Below are 22,270 nucleotides of genomic sequence, written 5' to 3'. Positions count from 1 at the left end.
TTTATATGCAGTAGTACAATCAAACTGTTGTCTTTCTCTCTGCTTTTCAAGAATATCTGTCTGTTCAGCTGCTGACTTGTGTTTGCCCATTTCTAGCATTGCAGACGTCCTTTTCTGAGAGCTGAGAACTTGTGCTAGGGAAGTACTAACTCAAGTCTAATAAATCCCCTCTGTGGGTAACCAGTTGAGGAAGACCCAAGAGGTTATACTGTATGAAGTTCATAGTCATAGTATCTTGCAATCCCATAAAAAGCTTTTTCTCCTGGGTTCTCAAAGAGCTTTACAATGAGGTTAGGTAAGCTTTCCTTAATTTGAAAGTGGGGAGAACTGGTACAGAAGTCCTGATTTCGCAAGTCTTCCAGGAAATAAGTGGAAAATCCTGGAACAAATAGAATTTCCTCGCTCTTGTTCTTGACTTTTAGGCTTGTCTCTGATTATGAGGCAGTGCTCCCTCTTTTCAGGAGGGTTGTCCCTTACCAGAGCCTTTCATACCTTTGAGTATTATTCCTCCTTTTTTTGTTTTTAAGCAAAAATTATCTTAAGGTAGAATTAAGGCAGTAATATTTCTTGAACTGATGAGTGTTTCTTCTCTCTGCCTAATAGTCTCCGATTTATTACAGTGCATGAGTGGTTAATTCTTAGGTTACAACAGGACCCAGAGGTCTGTTGTGGTAGTTGTTGTACAAATGTTTCTGAAGATATACTCCCCACCCTGAAGACATTATGATGTTAAAATTGTAATGCACTAGCTTCTAGTAAAAGAAAGAGAGAGAGAGAGAGTACGAAACAATGAAAATGGATTATAAAAATTTCAATATGTGCTACCAGTGTCAGATTTTATGCTTTTTTTTTTTAAATAAATATTACTATTTTGGCTTCTATTTAGGTTTGGGGCTGCTTATTGTTCTGTTTTGTCTTTTTCCTTTCAGCACTTTGCAGTTAGGATTTTTTTTACACGAGTTACAACGTCTGACTACAACGTGTCTTATCAAGGCAAAATCTGATCATTCTTAAACTATTTCCTGTGCAAATTTGACCGGAAGCCCAAATGATATTGAAATTGTTTTATTTGCATCATGTCTTGTATCGGCATAAGCATCCTTCCTATAGGATACATAGGATTCCAAGACGTTTTCAAATGTTTTAGCAGTTACTGGGTTGCGCTGCATAGGATTTCTTCCCCTTGCGCTGGATGGTGGGTGCCGGTGACGTGGAATTAACCAAACATCATCTTGCCCATTTATGTAAACAAGGGCCTTTCTTTTGTGAGCATGTCTTGTTAACTATCCTTTGCAATGCCTTACTCGTGCTTCTTGAATAATTTGTTTAAACTATGCAGTACAGATTCCTTATTTTAGCACTAAGACTTACAAAGGCTTCTTTTAGCAGCCTTTAATTTTGTACTTATGTATGTGACATAGCCTGTGGCTGTGATATCTACTGTGAATCTGCAGTTGTTTTGGGATGAAAGAAGAAGGCAGCTGGAAACTCAGTAGCTACATCTAGCTGTCTATCTAGAGAAGGCCTTGATTTCAAGTTTATCTAAACAAGCTCGACTAATCCCAACTATCTAGGGGGATCCACTGTCAAAACAAGCAGCATGGCCCTAAGGCAAACACAACCATACAGAAATGAAGGCTGGGACTTCCAATACTCCAATGACTGCATACTGGAGGCTTTTTTCCTGAAAGAGGGTAGGAGAGGTATAATTTGCATAATGCCTTTTCATTGGAAACTTTTGGAAAGCTGACAGAGGTCCAGCTTATAGCTCTGTAGCCACAATACGGAGTCTATAGGAGAATCCTTGAATGACCTAACCATATTGAAAGAAAAAATGAAAGCGCCCAAGTATAGCCAAGTGAGAGAGGAAAAGAGGGCTGCTGCATTGTCTAACATCTGCTCTACTTCTCGTTAGTTTTGTTCTTTGGTATTCTATGTGGACTTTGGAGAAACCTAAGACAGACTAACATGAATCCTATAATCTTCCTTCTGAATATTTATGTAGTGTGCCAGCCTCTAAGCTGTCCTTTGCATCTTCCTACTTCCCCCTCATTTTCATGCTCTCAAATGAGGCCAACATTTCAAAAGCTAAATAAATGTTTGTGAATGTTTATAAAAGATTTGCATAAATTTGTCCTTGTTTGACAAAGATCACTTTTTTCTTATGCCAGTTCTGAAATTTTTTAAAGGTTTCAGTGCTTGTCTTGACAACAAAGTCCTGCCTCAGAGAACAATGATTGCTGATTAAGTGGGTATGCAGTTGTTGCTGAATAGAGGTTTGAGACGGCATTTAAAAGGGCCAATCATTGGGGATAAGAATTATATCATTTAGTAAATGTTATCCAGAGTATACATTTTAAATCTAAATTTTTGGTCCCATATAATTAAATTAGCTTTTTCAGATGCCATTTCTTCCAGTCCTAGATATATGTGGTTATCTGTCTGTCCATACCTAACAGTTTTCAAATTAATTCTCCTAAATATTTTCCACCCTTGTTTCTAAATACTCAAAATGTATTTATGATTTAATACAAGACAATTTTTACATGGGTTTGATGCTGTTATTTCTTCATCAGTACCACTATACTCGCTCTTGTGGTTACCTTAGAAATGCATTTGAACTTTAAGTTCATTATGCTGTTTTAAATAATTCTTCAACTTCTTCAGAATTTACAATTGACAGAATTTAGATTTCCCCTCAATAGATAAACACTTCTGTGCAATGTATTTTAGTACTTAAATCTATTCCGTGACCCAGATGGGTTTTAGCTAAGATTTTTTTCCCCCTGAATCTAGAACATTATTTATTTGGTTGAGGTATTTGCAAGAGGCTAAAACATTTTACTTCAGTGTTATAGTCAGGCTGGTGCTAGTGAGAAAAGTCATAGCCATTTCTGTCCTTTTGTTCTATTAGTTTAGAGGTTCAAGTTGTCATTAAGGCACAAACTAGAGCTACTTCTCTGACACAGTTTTTATCACATCTGCTAGGCCTGTGTCCCAGGAGGAGCTGTGTAGAGCAGTGAATTCAGCATAGGCCCATTATCTACTGTTTTTGCGTATGTTGTAAAAGGAGCGAGACCTCAGGGAGGCTTGGAGCCTCCTCCCGTGTAATGTCCAAGTCAGATTTGAAGGACTGGTGGCAGGAAAGCTTTGGCCTTGGGGTGTGAATTCTAAGAAATAGAAGCACAATTAAGCTTAAAAAATTCAAGGATTTTCAGCTTGATAATGAAAGATTTTTTTACTAATGCAAACAGAAAAGTTGCCCATCTGTGCACATTTTTTGTGCACTTAAAATATTTAAATGTTAAGTGTTCTTAGTATGCTTACAAAACATTATTTATTTCAATACTTTTTCTGTAGCCAGGGTGGTTTTTTTTAAAAAAACAACAAATCCCAGCTTCATCCTGAAGGCAAGTGATTGCCTCAACGGAAACCATATTATTGTTTCATTCCAGTGTCTTTTTTCTTCTTCCTCATCACTTTATAAGTAGATGAGGAAAACGAACCTTGCAGAAACCTTCCCTAGCTATATCTTTCTAATTGCACGATTAAATAAAAGTTAATGGATTTTTAAAGGGTTTTAGGCAAATGGATGAGCAACTGCAGTAAAGTTATATTGGAATATTGGTTTTATTACTATATTGTTTTAATGCTGTTAAATTAAGCTCATTAAATTAATTCTGCTAGCCAAACGCTGCTGCTGTTTGTCATAAAAAGCTCTTAACGTGAGTGATTCCTAGTTTTGTTATATTCAGAGTATCCTGAGAATTAGTTTTAATGCTTGGTAGTGATGCCTAGGATAAGACCAGTGTTCTCACTTAAACTCTTCAGAAGTTTATAACAAAGGCAGTGAAAAGTCATTGAAGAAGGGCACTGGCATAAAGTATTTCGGGTGGGGAACAGATTTTTTTAAAGACTTTTCTTACAAAGAAATGTGCTTCAACATGTGTAAGGTGGGGGGGGAGAGAAGCGAGAGAAACTTAGTTTTACATATACATATTTTCTGCAATTTTAATGCATCTCCTTAAAACCAGATTTTGCCAGTGGTTTGTTTGTAATGTAAACTAATTATGTTGGTGTTTAGCTGTGTGAGTATGGCACTGACATTTACATGCAGCATAGTTTTCATGATGCTAAGAATAATTTTTACAGCATCCTTACATTCTAATATTGCGCCTGAATTTTAAGTACATAATTAGATGCCATTTCATTAGGCTTGGGTTATAATCTGTAATCAAATGACTGTAACTTCAGAAGGTTAAACGTGCATGCTGAAATATATAATAAGTGTAAAAACTAACAAATGCAAAGAAATTGAGACTTGAGCCTTCAATACACAAGCTTTGCTGGGATCTTTTTCACCCTCCCTTGTTATTCTTACCTGTATTCAAATTAGGGAGGTAACTGAATTTTTCATGTTGGTGCTAGCCTGAACAACCATTAGTCTTTAAACAAATTTGGATGTGGAACTGCCTTTTTTCAACAACCAGTTGGTAAAGCGTTCTGTTAATAACATTTTGACAAAAGGTAATTTGTTGCCAGAGGAGAGTGAACAGTGTAATAACTGACTTCAGGCTAAGGTGAAGTGAGAAAAACAGGTAACGTTCACAATCCCCTTTGCAAGCAAGGCATTTGTACAGAGTTTAAGCTGGCTCCGTAGGTCACAGAATTTTATAGTGCCCTAGATTATTCTGAACTCAGGCTCTTTTTTAAACTTCTCTGGTTTCTAAATAGGCTTGTCATCAGTTTTAAGTAGAAGAGTACTTGGGTAAGCTGGCAACTGAACTGAATTTTTAAATCCATAGTAAAAGACAGAATGATGAATTGTTAAAGGTATTCTGTAGAAAATTTAACTATAAATGTGCATTGCTATTTCACGGATGCAAAATAGATTAAAATGGTCAGAATTCTTTAATTTTAAAGTGTATTTAATTTATGGCGTTTCACCTCTTAAATCAAATCAATATACCTGAAATGTGTTGAAGTCAAATCAGCACTTCATAATAATGTTAACATCTTCACTTTACTTGAAAACAGAAATGGAGTGGAGTAAGTTTAAGGGCAGTCTTGTCCTTTTGGATTCTTAATTATTGGTTCTTTTAAGAGGTTTGCACTTGGACAGCAGCACTCAAACAGGTTGTAAAATAAATAATATTTTTATTGTGTTTCTGGGAACTGAATCTGCCCTGTACCAAGGTCATCAACAACTGCCTCTGAGAAATCAGGGGTCCTATTTCTGTTTCCATCCTCCTTGATCACATCTCCTCCCTGAGCTTCCATAATATTCTGCTTTCCTCATCTTCTTGACTTTTGCTTCCTCCTGCTCCTTGTCGTTGAACCCCTCTATTTCCCTCTCGCCTTCTATTGCTTGGGGGAAAATTCATCTGTTCTAAGGGCTTCAGATACTGTGCCTGCCTGGATGACTTGTAAATTATTTTTGTGCTCCCGATCCCTCCTCCTCTTGTCGGTCCTGCACCTTTGACAGCCTTGCCAAAACCCATCCAGGTTTTAAGATCAAGGTGCTAAGATGAATTTCATGACTTTCTCCTCCTTGTATTGTTCATCGCTGGCTCATCTGTCCTCCCCATGTAACACCTGCCACGTTCGTCACTTTTCAGTCTCCTTTAACATCCAGATTGCACCCCAATTTTATATTTTTACCTCATCTCCAAATTCCACCCTTTTCACTTCATCCCTACTGCTACAATTCTTACCCCTCCTCTGAATAATACTTCCTCTTAGTCCACGTATCTTGTGTCTATTAGGTGTCCCCTTTAGCTCCCCCCAGGTTATGCTACCCCTTCTTCCTGTATGTGGTCTATACCAGTTCCCTTCCTTTCTGCAAGTCACTCTTCCCATTGGCTTTGAATACCTTGTCTGCATCTCCAGAACACTTTAGTACTTTTCTGTCTCTGCCCTTCTTTTTACTTCTTTCCACTTTTCTGTGTTCAACTAAAGCTGCTGCGTAACGTCGCAGTGACTCCATCTCCCAGTCATCTGCCAGCCTCTCGCTTAGCCGTGTTCTGTTTGCACAGTTTATCCGAGGAGCTTGCTTCTGCAAAGCCTGCTAATGGCAACGCTCAAATTGCAGCCGGAGAGGAGTGGAGTATGATGTGGAAAAGTAGAAAAATGAGGAGAATGCAGTACTAGTTTGAGAAGAGACTATAACATACTTGTTATTTTCAGACTTTTCGATCCATGGCCTTCTGTGTGTATTGTATAATAAATACGAATAGTGCCTAATAAATATTGAGTTAAAAAATAAAAATGTGAAGCGTTAAAGCATTAAAACTATTTCATTGGTACACTAAATATTTCTGTGGGTAAGCAGTTGATATGAGGTGTCATTTATGTTGGCCCTCTGGATTAGCAAGGTAATAGGTCAGTGAGGCAGGAATGAAGAGGAATTTGCATTCTGCCTAAGATTGAATTAACCTTCATCTCAAAAGTTTCTTTAAATATAGATGTTGTGCTGCATTGTGTGTACATATGCATGGCACAGGACAGATTTAACTGGTAGATTCTTTTCTTGCTGTTTGTTATCATGATCTCTAGTCTCCTTTATTATTAAAGTGCTAACAGTGTTACTAGATTTTGTCCTGACTACTGAATACTCTTATCATTTTCCTTATTGCTTTGTTTTACTGGTGTTTCCACCCTCCCCCTAAGTAAGGTCCCACTCCACTCCAATCAAATCAAATCAAATCAGATCAAAGTTCCCAGAAGTTATGCAGGTCAGCATGAGAGCTGAAGCGGCCCCTGGTCGGTACTGCTTGGGCAGGGCACACATGCAGGGTCGGGCCTGCGTAGGACTCGCTCACCACGCATGTGCAGCAGGGCAATGTCGGTTCCCTTTCAAGAGAGCGTAGAAAGTCCTTGCATTTGGTTGTGTTTGGATGTTGCTAGAGTGGCCTTTTTCATGTTGGTCTGAATGTTTTTCCTGAGTTAACTTCCATTGAGAACTTGCCTGAAACGTAAAGCACTAGTTCTGCTGTGTCACCGCAGTGCCTGTTACAGTTTTGTCAGGAGTTTTGTTTTATTTTTAAGCCATTTGTGAGATTTCATTTTAATAAGGGAAAATAAGTGGCATGTCTCGTTGTAAAGCTTTTAGAGCTCTCTGGACAAAGATGCCACGGAGATGCAAAGTAGTTATGTTACCCGTGATTATTTTTTTGCAGGATTTCTCCTAAGTCCTGCCTACATGCACTCACGCACCCTGGATAAAATTGTTTAGTCTTCTCATTATTAATGATTCTAATTAACTTAATTGAATTCAAGCTTCAAAGTTTCCCTTCTAGACAGGGCTGTGTGATGGGTGAAAATTAAAGAGACCTTCATGTGGCTTTGTCATCTAGTGGTTGAGAATCGTACTGCTTGAAGGGAAGCTGGAGTACACTGCACCAGCCTGGGAAATGCCACTTTTCCTTTTACTAGAGAGTTGCCTGCCTGTCTTTCTGGCCAGGAAGCATACAGAAAAGGATTTTTTAAAGGTAGTCTGAATCATCTGTGTATGATTTCCATATAGGTATATGTCAAATTCACAGGTGACCACACCAGTGTTTTTGGCAAACTCCATTTACCCAGCGTCCGTCTCACGCAGGATAGTGGCATATACTGTGCCCTGAACAGACTACATGTTTGAATGTATATAGCCCCCTTCCCCCCGCCCCCTTGCTTTCAGTGTGCACCCTTAAAGTATATCTAGAGGGGAGGTGGGGGGGGAAACCTTTCGGAGGCTGCCGCCTCCATAAATTGCCCTGTGACACAAAAGGGCTGAATTCTGTATTCTTGGCTCATTTATTTTGAAAACTTTGCTACTGAAACCAAACTTAATCAATGAGCTCTGTGTTGTCTCCGATAAGTTATGTGTTGGCTGTATTGATTGGGAAGGATTTTAGAAAACCCATGTGGGGTTTATAATGTCAGCAGTGTTTTGATTATGAAAAGAGTTGGAACCTGGGGACGAGGAACCAGGTGGCGTATGTCCTAAAGCCAGTGGTGACACGGCCAGGCGGGATCCCTCCAGGGACACAGTTCATGCCCTGCACTTTAACTGTGGTGACTGCCTGCTATAGATGCACTTTTTGCTCATTAAAATGTTAAAATCAAACCGCATGTAAAAAGATTTGTGAAAATATAAACTTGGGGATTGATCCAGAAAACTGGCACACAATGCCCTGGAGACCTTGGTTTCAGCTCTTGGGTCGTTTACATTTTATCAGCTGTGTTGTACTTTTTACTTGTTTTGTTGGAGGGGAAAGGAGGCATTTATGCAGTTTTTCTGTAAGACCATAGACAGGAAGGAATAAAGAAAACGCAGCTGTTGATACCACCTCTACATTACATGTCTAGCCAAGCATGTATTAAGAAAAAAATATTTTCTTATAGTATGTATTTTTCAGTAGTTCGGTGGGACCCCAAGGAGATGTTGGTCCTCCTGTGCCACAGATAATCATCCTGCAAAGAAAAAAAAAAGTTTTGTAGGTAAAATATTTTCATATGAGCATTGCTGACTTTTTAAATGGAGCAATATACTGTAATTAAATCAGAGCAGAACTCTGAGAACTTGGATTTGTCTGTTCCATTTTTTTTCAGCAATACAGAACTAATTTGAATAACTTTTTCACTAACTATTTATGTGGGGTTTTTCAAGCATTTTACACAAGTACTTTTAAACATGTAAACCTAGATTACTGGACCACCCCCACCCCCTAGTTGTAAACCAGGGGCAATGCCTATTTTATAAAATGCACGATGAGGAAAGCTTTTTTTGCCCAGCAAAGATGCTTAAAATCTCAGCTGCAAATCATGTAATAATAGGTGGTGGTGGTGGTGGTGGTGGTGGTGGTGATGATGATGATTATTATTCTTACGAGGTAAAAAAAAATGGTGACAGTATATGCTGGTACATTTTCATCAGGTCAGAATTTAGCTTAATGTGAACATATACATCCCTGAAGTTAAAGCAGATTAGTTTCTGAATTAAATATTATGTTATCCTATAATAAACCAATGCTGAGAAAATGCTAAAGTGTTTGTTACTGATGTTGCTATATTATGTAGATAGTTTTAAGTGCAAGTACAGCAAATATTGTATCTAATTTCTGAGGGAAATACCAATATAATTTACAAGGCTAAGGTAGTTGATGAGTTGTTTAAACAGCCTGACCTATGATCTTTTAACATTACTTTATAGCAAAACTTCATCTAGTAGCCATGCAGGGGTTTTGCTCTTAACAATACTACTTTTGCAAATGCAAATGCAGTTTCTACCTCAAGCAGACTTTTTTTAAAGTAATAAAACTAATAAATATATTGACTAGTCTCCAACAAATATAGTTTTGAACCTCAGCAGTTTGTTTAGGGTTGCTGCATTTGGACTTTGACTGTGAAGAAAAGGAAAATATATATTTAGCTTTCAAGTCATCAGGGGGTTTTGTGCACAAGCAAAGTTGCAAATTTTGAGTTTGACTGGGCAACCAGATCGCCTAATGGTGGACCATTTGCCTGTGGAGAGCCCTTGGCTGTCAACAAGACTGCATAAGGATGAGTCCAGATATATAGGTCAGGAAATCAGGGCATGGTTTTATTTCAAAAGTTATTGATTTACATTTTCTATATTTTATGCATATATTTTTTTTTAATTGGGTCCAGCCTTGAACCCTCCATATGGTTTCTTTGTAGGTTTCTTGTTCAGATTGCCAGAGGGGAGAGCTAAATGCTCAACACACAATTTCTCAAAACCCTTCCTTCAGAAAATGTTAGCTTACAAATAATGCACCAAGAAAAGAAAGATCCTTTATCTCTTCCTACCTAAAATCTCCTTTGTTTACAAATTACCAATTTTTAGTTGTCAAAAGCATCCAAAAGGGTTCTCAGAGAAAGTGAGCCGGAAACTGTAGCATAGCATGGAATATGCTCAATTGAATTATGTAGGAGGAACATGTTCTTGCAGGGGGAGTCAATATGCTTTCTGCTTCATTGAATAGGTTATTAGATTGATGTGGTTTATTTGTTGAATGATGGAACCGGTTTTAAAAATAAATGAAGCGAGAAGCATCAATTCAGTTAGCACTGATAATTTATTATTATTGGTCAGAAAAGTGCTACATTTGTAAATCGCTCCTTAACTTATCAAATGGGCTGCGATTTGCTGAAGGCAGTCCAGTTTCAAATGCAGGCAAAAAAATCACTTATTCCTCAAGGTTTGTGATGTGAATATGTAGGGAAAGGGAACAGGCAATGAAATGGTGTCTGGTAAAGAGTAGTATAACAATAAACCTTTGAATTATTATTATTTTTTTGTTACAGAATTCAAGCTCTGAAAGAACATAAACTATTTTCTTTAAAAATGGGATTTATTTTCCTGTGAGTGTGATTACTTTTGGGTAGCTAGTTATTGGAAATTTTGTAATGGTGTAATTTTTTAGGTTTTGCCTATTTAATGCCAGCACCAACATAGCAAATGAGATGCTTATATTGAAAATATACTTTAAACAATTTGTGAAATGTCCGAGTATTTTAACTGTTCTCTCCCTCCTTTCAAACTTCACCTCATCTGCATTCCCTGCTTCAGGTACTATACAATACTTCAGGCTAGGAAGGCTCTGATTGCAAACTAGATTGTTACGTAATTTGGCAAACCTCATACGATGTTGGTTTACTTGTTTTGTTTTTTGCTTTCTAAAAGTACAACATATGAATAAGCTATTCTGATAAAATCTATTAACACTTTAGGTTTTCATATTAATATGTAGGAAATATAAAGGGAAAATTGCTGCTCTTACCCTTCTTGGCTTTCTCTTTTGTTATTTGTCCTATTGATGTAAAGAAGCATTTTTCTAATCTTACAGACCCCTGTTCCTAGGTAACAGGCAAAAGCTGTGCCAGCAGAAGCGGTCCTGCCAGGCCAAACCCATGTGGTTTGGTGTTATTCACTATGATCCATATGGTCAGGCTAGAGATTGTCCCCAGAGGGGTGTTAACACTCAACAACCCAACCTCCTCCTTCCCTTTGGAGCTTTGCTGGATGGCTCCTGCTGCTTGCCCATGTGTGAATCTTGATTAATTTTTCATTTTTAATGAAGTTTGATCATGTTTATTATTTCACATGATTGACTGCCTGGTACTCCTTCCATGTAATTGATAAAGCCCATATTTCTTCATCTGTCTCCTGTTTCTTCAGGGCAAAGTTGTGAGATTGTGTGCTGTGGTTAATGTGAGATTTATTGGTCCCATTAGATGTATAAATTATCTCTTTTTTCTCTCCACAGGAAGTTCTACAGACTCTGACCAAGTTTTGTTTCCCCTTCTATGTGGACAGGTAGTGTTAGATTTTCAAACTTTACAAGAAAAAAGCTTGTCAATAAAACTGCTGCAGAAAATAAAAACCATACCATTCCTAATGTTCTGTCTGTTTGACTGTGATTTAAAGCACCCAAGTGCAAATTATAGTTGCAATATCCCTTTTTCCTGGGGATTTTATGGGCACCATCAAAAAAGTTTAAAAGTTAGAACTGTGCACTGGCAGTAGTCAAAATGCATTTCTTTTAACTTCTAAATAATATTTGGATGTTAAAATTAAACTTAGATGATTTATTGTATGTGTTTTAAGAATGGATAATACTAAATCTGTATAAATTTGTGTATAACATTCTCATTTTAGCATTTTACAGTCTAATCTTCCTAAAATATGGGTAGTTTAGAGAGGAGCTCTAGACCTTGCAGGAATATTGGTGATGTTCTCCTGGATATTTAACATTGTTTGTAACTTGTTTTGGAAGTTAAATTAGGACTAGATTACTTAATAATTTAGTATATTATGTTAGAAGTAATTGTTGACATGTAAAAGAAAACAAAATTAATTGCTTTATGTTTACTTTTGAAGGCAGGGGTATTCTAACCAATTTCATATTGATTGTAAATATTCATTTTCTGAAATGATCCATCACTGGGTGTCATAAAAGAACATCAACTGTTTGGCTGCCAGCATTCTTCTTAGAACAGATAATATTTGGAACTTTTTTGACTGACTTTTGTGACTTACTCACAATGATGAGACCGTTATGGAAACATGTTTTTATAATTTCAGTGAAACTTGCCTGGTATTTACATGAGCAATACTTGTTTGGTTTTTTTGGGTTTTTTTTTGTACATAATAATTATTTGCTATTTAGATCACCTTTTATTTTTTCCTCTGAGCAGTTGTCTACCTATCATCCCACTGGCCATCTTGCAAAAGATAACTCAGGAGCTTCTTTTAAAAGGGGAGGGAGGGAACTATCAGCATAGGGATGGGAAGGGGAATTTAGGTTTTGGGTCATTTTATTGCATTCTGAGGAAAAGCATTTTTTAAGATATTCTCAATAGTTGTTACACAGGCCCCCCCAACACACACCCCTAGCACAAAATTCTTAGTCTAAAAGGCCAAGTCAGTAAAGCCTAAAGGTAATCTTTGGAAAACCTTTAATTGGACTTTGACATGAATTGATAATCTCAGTCTGGCTTCTAGAGGGACAGGTGTCTACATTATGAAACCACCACTGCAGCTTGTCTTTTTTCTGCAGTCTCAATAGTAAGGCCAGGAGCTGAATAGATGTTGAGGACTAATTGCTCTTTCAACCTTTGAGGTGATCAGTCCAGGTCAGGATTGGGACACATTGAAGAGACGGTGCTAAGGGGAAGCACTGCCTGTGCTGAACTTGACCTGTGGATAAGTAAGATTCCAGTCCTCTGGGCAGTCATGAGTCCTTTCACCCACACTAATTGACTTCTGAGTGAACACTTACAAATGCTTCTGCTATTTAATGTTCACTGTTCTGGCTCATCTTCATTCCCTTTCTTTATAAGAGTAACCTGATGTTGTTTCTGTTTTCCTGTACGTTCCATATTTACTGAAAGCATGTGAGGTCAGCTTCATTTTTTTCCTTTTTTGATAGATGCATCTGCTCCTATTCTGCATAAGTATATTTAGTATATTGCATAAGTATATTGTCCTTAGTTTTTTGCAGCTATGTAAAGTGCTGAAGAAAAAAGCAAAACTGTAATAATGTGTGCGCAATAGTTTCATAGTTGTAGGGTCGGAAGGGACCTGAGCAGATCATCAAGTCCGACCCCATGCCATGGGCAGGAAAGAGTGCTGGGGTCAAGCGACCCCGGCCAGGTGATTGTCTAGCCTCCTTTTGAAGACCCCCAGGGTAGGAGCCAGCACCACTTCTCTTAGAAGTTAGTTCCAGATCCTAGCTGCCCTGACTGTGAAGTAGTGCCTCCTGGTATCTAGCTTGCATCTACTCTCCATCAACTTATTGCTGTTATTCCTTGTTACTCCCAGGAGTGCTCAGGGGAACAGGGCCTCCCCCAATGCCTGCTGGTCCCCTCTGACTAGTTTGTAGGTGGCCACTAGATCCCCCTCAGCCTTCTCTTGTGGAGGCTGAACAGGTTCAGGTCCCTTAGCCTCCCGTCGTAGGGCCTGCCCTGCTGCCCCCTGATCATGCGAGTGTCCCTCCTCTGGACTCTCTCCATGCTGGCCACATCCCTCCTGAAGTGCAGCGCCCAGAACTGGCTGCAGTACTCCAACTGCGGCCTGACCAGTGTCGCATAGAGGGGCAGGATCACCTCCTTGGACCCGCTCGTGATGCATCTGTGGATGCATGACAAGGTGCGGTTGGCCTTCCTGACCGCGGCCCCACGCTGTCGGCCCGTGTTCATCTTGGAATCAATAATGACTCCAAGATCCTTTTCTGCCTCTGTGCTGACGAGAAGGGAGTTCCACAGCCTCTAGGTCTGCTGCTGGCTCTTCCTCCCCAGGGGCAGTACCTTGCATTTGTCAGTGTTGAATCCCATCCTGTTTTCATCCGCCCACCCCTGTAACTTGTCTACATCTAGTTGTAGCCTGTCCCTCTCTTCTAGCGTGGCCACTTCTCCCCACAATTTAGTGTCATCTGCAAATTTGAATATGGTGCTTTTCAACCCCTCGTCCAAGTCACTGATGAAGATGTTGAACAGCGCTGGCCCGAGGACCTGGGGAACCCCACTGCCCACATCTCTCCAGGTCAAAAACGAAAAGAACTCAATAGAGACTGACTATAGCTGAAATGACATTTAATATTTTCACTCTTTAGTCATATGCGTGATGCATTCCAGTTTCTTAACATCCTGGACTTTAGGAGATCAGAAAGGCATTAACATCCATTTTTAGGCCACTGAGATTTGTTTCTTAAAACACTCTAAATAGTTTTATCCACTTTTTAAAATACTTAAATGATGGGTTTCCAACACTTCTCAGAGTATGGAACACCCAGAAGTTAAGTGCATGTGAAGTCTGTAACTAGACTTGAACAGATATTTGCTGCTGCTGCTTCTCCCACCTACAGACTACCCTACTAGAAAGTTATCAAAAACAGGTAATGTCTGTTCAGTGCTGTCTGCTTATAATGTTAAATTTGACTAATCATGAGCCTTGTGTGAAGTTTTAACTTCTAGTCACGTTAGCTGTCCATTACCAATAAGAGAGAAAATATATTCTTAAATCCTTGGAGCTCAAATATTTAAATTGCCAAATTAAAAAGGGATGCTGATATTGACTCACAAGTGCCAACTGCTTCTTGGCCTTTGGCTGCAATCAAGTTCTGAGACACTATATCTAGAACTTGCAGGGTGATGAGCTTAAAATCAAATGCATCTTTTTCTGTTGCTAACCATTATCATTTGACTACTCATCTCTTTTACAGTGTACTTGCAATAAAGTGACTGGAAGAAGTGAACAAGTAGCTGTTAATGAAATGAGTCCTGACATGGTTGGAAGGCTCCAGCCTCCCTCCCTCCCTCCCCCCATATTCTTAGTAAACTTTCTAGCATAAGTTAAGAAAATGTTTCGTACCAAAAGCACTTTCCTCTTTAATTCTGAGCCAGTATGGTTCTTAGAGGTGTGACTGCTGGAGCAAACCAGTACTGGCTCCGGAGGGATATTAAACCTCTTTCTGTACCTGAAAAGCAGTACATTGGATCATATCTCCAGTTATCAGCATTCTGGCAGTGGAGGGTTAGTTTATAGCTTTATATGTAGTAAAATTAAGGTACTCTTCTGAACAAGTAAGGGATGGAAACGTTGTAGCAGATTCAGCCATAAGCACCTGGATTTCCAATTGCTAGTTTGTTTTTTGTTGGTTGTAACTGTAGCAGTAGAATCTGTCTGCATTAGATTGAGTGTTGTTTGTTCGGTAATTGCAAATGTTTCATATATTTGTTTTTTTCCAATAATTACTGACAGCATAGTATCCTCTGGTAGGATGTTAGTGATTCCGTAGTTCAAGGTGCTTTCTAGGAGCACCACACAGATGACCTGTATAAATTCACGGAGGTAGGAACAGAAGCTAACATAGGCTACCCGACATACTTGGTTATGTGTTTGGCCACCACCGTGAAAGGCCAAATTAATGGTAGCGATATCAGACATTAATTTTTTTCCATAGAAGAAGTTAGTTAATCTGTGAAACTCACAATCATAATGAAGTGTGGTGTCATGTGCAGTCATAGGCTTGCGACGGGTCCCACTGAAAATGAATGAGATACTTGAGAATTCTTGCAGTTTTTCCTGTAGATTCCTACCAGGCTGCCCTTTCAATGAATGGCTCTTGACAACAGTGATGCATAAGTGGCACCCTCTTCTTCCAGCTGTACTGTTGCTGCTATTATTCCCTTGCCAAATGCCGAGAAGCAGAGTACTGATAAAGGGTCCTCTCCAAAGTTCTCATGGTTCTTAGACGCATCTCTTTCAGACAACTGGATGTCAACACCTGAAGCAGTTTTGTGCTTTTTGCAGAGCATGGCTTTGGAATGGCGACATATAATTCATCATGATTTTGAGGGTAAACAGAACCCTTTGGCGGTTATGTCATTGATAGCTTACTGTTAAGCAGTCTGCTATTTTTGTGTGCTGAAGATATCATTGTACACTCGAGGCACGCTCCAAGAGCTTCAGTGTAAAATGCTCATCAGTGCCATCGGTGTATTCCATGCCGGAACTTCTGTTCTTTATTGGGAAGAGCATCTTCAAGACAATTCTGGAAAGGACAAAAATAATGCAGCACGGTATTAGAATGTCACCGCAAACATGCATCTGCAAGAGTATGAAGAACTTCCCACAATAGGGCTCTATGCCATTATTTTCACTTTTATACCATATTTACCTGAATCCAAGGTGATTTTGAATTTAAGATGACTCCCTAATAATGAGATTTTATACATGGAAAAACACATTTCATTAAAGGAGAGGAGGAACCTTGTCTTGGCTTTGAGTAAATATAGTACATAGGAGCAATGCAAAAGTATTGGTCATTGGTAAAGAGCTCTTGGTAGCTTTCTGCAAGTAACATTTGTTTGACTTGCATAATTCTTTGGGCAATGCAGTCTAATTATATCATTTATACAGCTATCTAAAATACAGTGATAACATTGATTGCTATTAAAATATTAATTAACACTTAAATGACACTCTTAACAGTCCAAGTAAGTAAGGGTGTGCATTGTGGCATATAGGGAGAGGAGTAGGTTCAGATTTCCCAGGTTAGAAGATACTCAGTATGCAGAAGCATATTTTGGCAGACATGAGGTCCATTTGATGAGCAGTTCAGCCTAAGCAAGCATCAGACCAGCATGACAGACAGGATCCAAGTCAAATGAGGGAGAAGTCACTAAAATTTCTATTTTCCCCCCCCAAATGTCAGAATATTTTGAAAGAAGAAAAAGGAAAAATGGCCCAGAGGCACCATTTTGATAGTGTTGATATATCTTTCTTGGGGTAAACTTATCTCAAGTATTTGGTTGTAAATGCTGTAGTAAAACAGAAATTATGAGTACATTTATGAGTGGAATGCCCCAAGCAGATAAGCTGTTGTCCATCTGCAGGAGATCACCATGCTTGGTCCACAGTTCAGACCAAGACAAACCTGATCTCCATGGCCATGGCTTCATCTTAGATAATTTAAAACTGTTTTAGCATTGTGGGGTGCTTCATCCTGGCAAATTGGAGTTCCTCCTTATGAACGTCAGAGTATTGGGTCCTCTGTATTGATAATTGGCTAGGAGGAAAGTGCACTTTTGGACCTGTAAGTCTAACTAGTCTCCCTCCTCCAATTCACTCGTACGCTTTCTTCACCCGGAAGAGGGCACTGACACAGATGTCCTGGAGTCCAAGAAACCTGCATGTTCTGGTAAATTTGTCATTCTGCTGCACAAGCATATGAAGGGCATTTGTGTAGCTTGAGTGCATATCATCTTCCAGCCATTTCTTGGATGCAAAAAAGCTTTGTGAAGAAAATGCTGAAGGCTGCTTCCTAGTAATCGGGCATATAGATGGCTTCTTTCACAATGTGGTTTTCAGGGAGTTTTCTACGTAGCCATTGAAGCCCTGGTTTAGAAGCTGAATGTAAAGGTAGTATGCAAAAGAACATCAGAAACAAGTTCACATGCTTTTTGTTTTGAATCATGGATGTCACTTTTGGGCTCTTGGTTCCCACTTGTCTCCTTTTACTCAGTTCTTTTGTATCTGGGAGCTCTGTGCCTGGAAGATGTTATTGGGCACTTGATACCTCTCACCTATATGTACTTTCTGATGTAACACTTACATCCTGAAAAGGGTGCTCTTTTTCCCCTTTTCCCCTATCTTTCTCTCCTCAGTCATGAGTTTTGGGATATCTGAATGAATCTGTGGGAGACAAATTAATTATTTAAGAAAAGAGCACAAATGGACCAATGGTGTGCTGTCTGCCCCAGTTTTAACAGTCCAAAAGCTCTCTGTTTTGATGCATGGACAGTCATTCTCCATATGAATGGTTTCTGTTTGTCAATACGTTCGTCATTTATTCTGTTATTTTGCATACCAAGGAAAATAAGCTATGAATAGGGACGGTTTATCCATGTTGGCATATGCTACTACAGTAATGAGAAGAAATGACTAGAAGCTTAAAGAGCTTCATTGGCCCTTCAGCCACGTGAAACAGAGGCAATGGCCTCTCTCCCTTCCCTATGGTATTGGGGCATCGGGGGGGTTGCAGTGCAAAAGTGGTAGGAAAGGAAGATGTTCTGCTGCCCCTGAATGTGAGCAAATCTGGACATCAGAAACAAGTTCGCTTGCTTTTTGTTTTGAATCATGGATGTCACTTTTGGGCTCTTGGTTCCCACTTGTCTCCTTTTACTCGGTTCTTTTGTTGCCAGCTTCTGGCTTTCTTGTTTCTCTACTCTTCCTTCTTCCACTCAGGACCATGGCCTTATGTTAGATGATGGACAGGCTGTTAGAAGGCAGCCCTGCTCCTAAGGCTACAATCTAAAATGCTAGAACATATAAGAAGGGAGGAATATAAAAACAGGCAAAGTGATCAGAGTGATCCTTGGCACCTTGCTTAATTCCAAGGTGACTGTTTTATATACACGCATTTAAAGAACAGAGTTGAGCCCCGGGCCCAAAATGGGGCCTTTGTGCATAGCCAGCAAGCACGCCTTAAATAATTTTAGATAAAAGAGCCACACAACATCTGAAGCTGTTATCCCAGGTTTCTCTACCAACTCGTCTCTCAGTAGCTTAATAAACAATCTCCTCCCTTCCTCAAATGCAGCTTGCTTCTTCCCTCTGCTGTCATTTTAATGGTCAGTTAGGATGCTATTTTTCACGCACCCTTAGATCTCAACCTTGTTAAAATTAAGCATATAATCCTCTTTTAAAACATAGAATTAAATCACCATAGTAACTTTACATCCAAGCTTTACAGATAAAACATAACAGGAGTAAGAGGGGCTCTCTGGGTCTCCCCCTGACAGGTCTGTGCAGTTTATAGAAATGTGTGTTCTCTTGGCATTTAGCATGCCATAGAATAGCGATACTTACACTACCTAATTTTCTGACTGTTGAATTGCTTTAAAATTCCTTCTTTTCAGTTCATCTTTGATTTGGAGAAATGGTCTGTCTTTAGCCCTCCAGCATTCTTTTTCTCTTTTCAAATCCATTGAGAGGGTTTTTTCCCCTTTAAGTTGGATAGTGGAATTTCTTGGCCTGTATTGCAAGCCTCTATTTGTGAAAATCTGCCTATTTTTTTTTTTTTTTGGTTTATACTGGACAGTCTGTGAGCCCATGGGCTCCCGTGCACATTCATTGATGGCCTTGTAAATAGCTGTATAGATTTTAAAATAGACTCAGAACCTGAGATTTCTGCCGGTCTTAAGGTTTTTGTCCATATCTAGTGAGTCTGAACTCGACAGGAATTTTCCTTTTTTTTATTCTCCTTTTGATAAGTAGGATTAAGTTAATGTACTTCATACTTGCATGCACAGAAACTAGTCAATTGCCACTGTTTGCAGTAAGCCCTAAAAAGACAGGAATGTACTTTGAACACAAAATGGACAGTTCACATTTTATATTCTTTAATTCAAACTTGCACAAATTCTCAAATGAACATAATTATTAATTTGGATTAATAAAACGTGATTAATAACATTTCCTCTGAATTTATTGGGCCTGGTTTCAACACTGTATTACTGTAACTTTAATTAAAACAATGAAATTATACCAGTGCAAAACTGGAGTGACTTGGTGGTGAATGAAGCCCAGGGTATATTTAATCTTAGTCTTTCATACTGTCTGCCACCATAATAAATGAGCATTTCTGTGTTTGGTGAGATTTAGATAGACGTGTGGTAATATTTCAAGAAATCAAATAACACTGCATGAAATATTTAATGTGTTTCATTTTGAAATTAAACCTTTAAAAAAAGTACTGTGTGTGTAATGTAAAAGATGGTATTTGGGCGAGACCTCAAACTGCTAGGAGTAATATCTTTCATGAATTCTAGTGTTAGGAAATAAAAGTCCGTTTCCCTTTTATTGGGTACATTGTGGGTTTCTTTTTTTTCTGCATTGTACGCCATAAAGTTACATGTTTTAACTGAATAAATATTCTCATAGGCTGATTATTGTTAAGAAGTTTCTTACCCTTCATATACTTTTCACTAATGTTAGTATCAGCTAAAGGTGAGCTATTACCTAAGGGAGATAATTGTGCGGTTGCATGCACAAAAGGGGAAACATCTGGGAATGCTCCATACTCCATGCATTAGAGTTGTCTTATCCATTCTGAACTTATTTAGAAAATGGGAAAAATGGCTACTCACATTTTATAGTCAAACATTAATACGTTATGCAAAGCCAGAAAGTTCGCAAATAAAATACCCCCTGGGGTTAAGGAGGAGAAGAAATGTTTTGGATTGAATGTTTAGCTGGTGCTGTGTGTACAGTGTTAAACCTACCCAAAAGTCATATCATTCTTTGTTTAAAAATGTAAGACTATTTTTCCCCACCCTGCTTTCACATACTTCCCCCTCCTGCTATCTCCATCTCTCCCCACCCCCCTGACCAAAAAAATTAAACCAAGGGAGACAGATTCAAGTTTGCACTTTCATAGGGTGTAAATACTCCATTAATTTTCAAAGAATCTCTGCTGAGAGAGGAAATGCTTTCAGGTTCAGTGACTTAGTCTGATTAGATATTTCTAGCACCGAATTAACTGTACATTAACTTTTCCTTTTGTTCTCTTTATTTTCAGCCATACAGTTAGCCAAGTTGGCCAGAACTTTACATTTGTCCTCACTGACATTGACAGCAAACAGAGATTTGGATTCTGCCGCTTATCTTCTGGGGCCAAGAGCTGCTTCTGTATCTTAAGGTAAGTTTGTATGTGGTCCGGCAATTGGCTATCTTTGGGAAACAGCATTGCCCTTTGCTTTTGTTAAACTGCAATTATTTTTTCCAGCTGTTGAGATTGATTTCTCTATCTGGTCCTCAAAGTCACTGCACTGTGGGAGAAATAGTGCAAAATATTCTTGCACTTTGGGTTCCTCTGTAGATAAGTATATTTGTTTGTAGTTAATGTTCTTAACAATGTGAAAAAAAAAAAATCAATGTCTCTGTGTAGTAATTTGACATGACATAGCATGATGGCAGCCGTTATCTTTAGCTGTCACAATTGATTCTGTTAAGACATTTCATGGACATTTGTATATGCAAGTTTTATTAACAAAGCATCTGTTGGTAACTGAGAGAATATTTTGCTAATGCTTTACATATCCCAAAAGTCTATGGCTATGAGCCTCGCTTCCTTCAATTGATGGATATGTGAAGGCAATCTAGCTTAGCTGTGAATACTGTTACTGGGAATCAGAAATAGTGTGCTTCTCTGAGTGGATGCAATGAATGAGAGGGCTGGAGTATCAAAGTAGATCCTGATGCCTCCTTGGAGCCAGCAGGCTTTGGAGCTGTCCTTAGCTAGTTTTTCTACTTCCTTTTGCCACAAAGGAAAGGTGAAGGAAATCTGATTTTAGATATCCTGGTTGCCAGACTCCTGCTGGGAACCTTCTGTTAGGGAAGTAAAGCTTTTCCATGTATGCTGCTCCTTGGTTGTTGCTGCTGCTAACTAGGTATAGTGGCAGCCTGCCTTCCACCTTGCAGCAGAGGTGCGTGGAGAGGTAGGGAGAACTAGGGGAAGCGTTCCTAGTATAGTCCACATAAAGATAATAGAAATCTTACCTAAAAATGGCAAGCAGTTGACTGAACTCCTGGCCTGTTTTGCGGAAGGTGGTGAGGGAGCAGGTACCTCCACCTGTAGCTCTACCATTCTGCATAGTGCTATGTTTCCAAGAGAGAGCCTATTGCAAGGAAAACCTGTCTGGCTAGAAAAATTTCAGCCCTGTGCTGACAATAGTGTCATAGGACACACTGTATATTCATTACTGGAAAACACGCTGTGTTTACTGGGGAGACATTGAGGGAGAAACTTGAAAAATCTGGGTGCCAACTGTAGGAATAGGAGTATACTCTCCCTGTGGGTTGCATGTAATGCCATTGAAGTGAATGTCATCGCATGCTTATGTCTAAAAGCAGGCTGGTCATCCTTCTTTGTTTAGTACACAAGGCGTTTGAATGCTCTGAGAACAGGGGAAGGCCACATCACGTGGGTGAGCTTGTGCCTGTGCTGCATGACAGTGCCAGCAGTGGTTGATCAGTCAGGCCGGTCCTGCTGTGTCAGAGAAGGCTGGAGAAGTCAGTGCTCCACCTCCCTCTCTGCTGTGGTGGCAGGAAGGAGGATGTTTCCATTGCAGAAGTGACTTCATTTTCTTTGAACTTAAGCAATTTGGGGACAGTAATAATCCCATTGTGTGGACCATGTTCTGGAGTGATGGAAACCTCTCTTCAGGCACTTTGCTGGAGCCATTCTCCCAGGTGATT

At 39.2% G+C, this 22,270-nt stretch overlaps 1 protein-coding gene across 6 annotated transcripts in view; it reads left to right on the top strand.

The window, feature by feature from the left end:
* DENND1A (DENN domain containing 1A) overlaps positions 1-22,270 on the top strand; it is a 287,266-nt gene that overhangs the window by 75,041 nt on the left and 189,955 nt on the right. For 5 of the 6 annotated variants that reach the window (XM_059715740.1, XM_059715734.1, XM_019500981.2 and 2 more), the window contains exons 4-5: positions 11,274-11,323; positions 20,592-20,711. In XM_059715740.1, coding sequence (XP_059571723.1) covers positions 11,274-11,323; positions 20,592-20,711 — 170 coding nt within the window. The remainder of the gene's footprint in view (positions 1-11,273; positions 11,324-20,591; positions 20,712-22,270) is intronic. The other variant, XM_059715737.1, reaches the window with a different exon arrangement.

Source organism: Alligator mississippiensis, chromosome 12 (genome assembly GCF_030867095.1).
Source record: "Alligator mississippiensis isolate rAllMis1 chromosome 12, rAllMis1, whole genome shotgun sequence".
Classification (NCBI taxonomy): domain Eukaryota; kingdom Metazoa; phylum Chordata; order Crocodylia; family Alligatoridae; genus Alligator; species Alligator mississippiensis.
The sequence above is the reverse complement of the archived record's forward strand: the minus strand, read 5'-3'. Positions and strand labels throughout refer to the sequence as shown.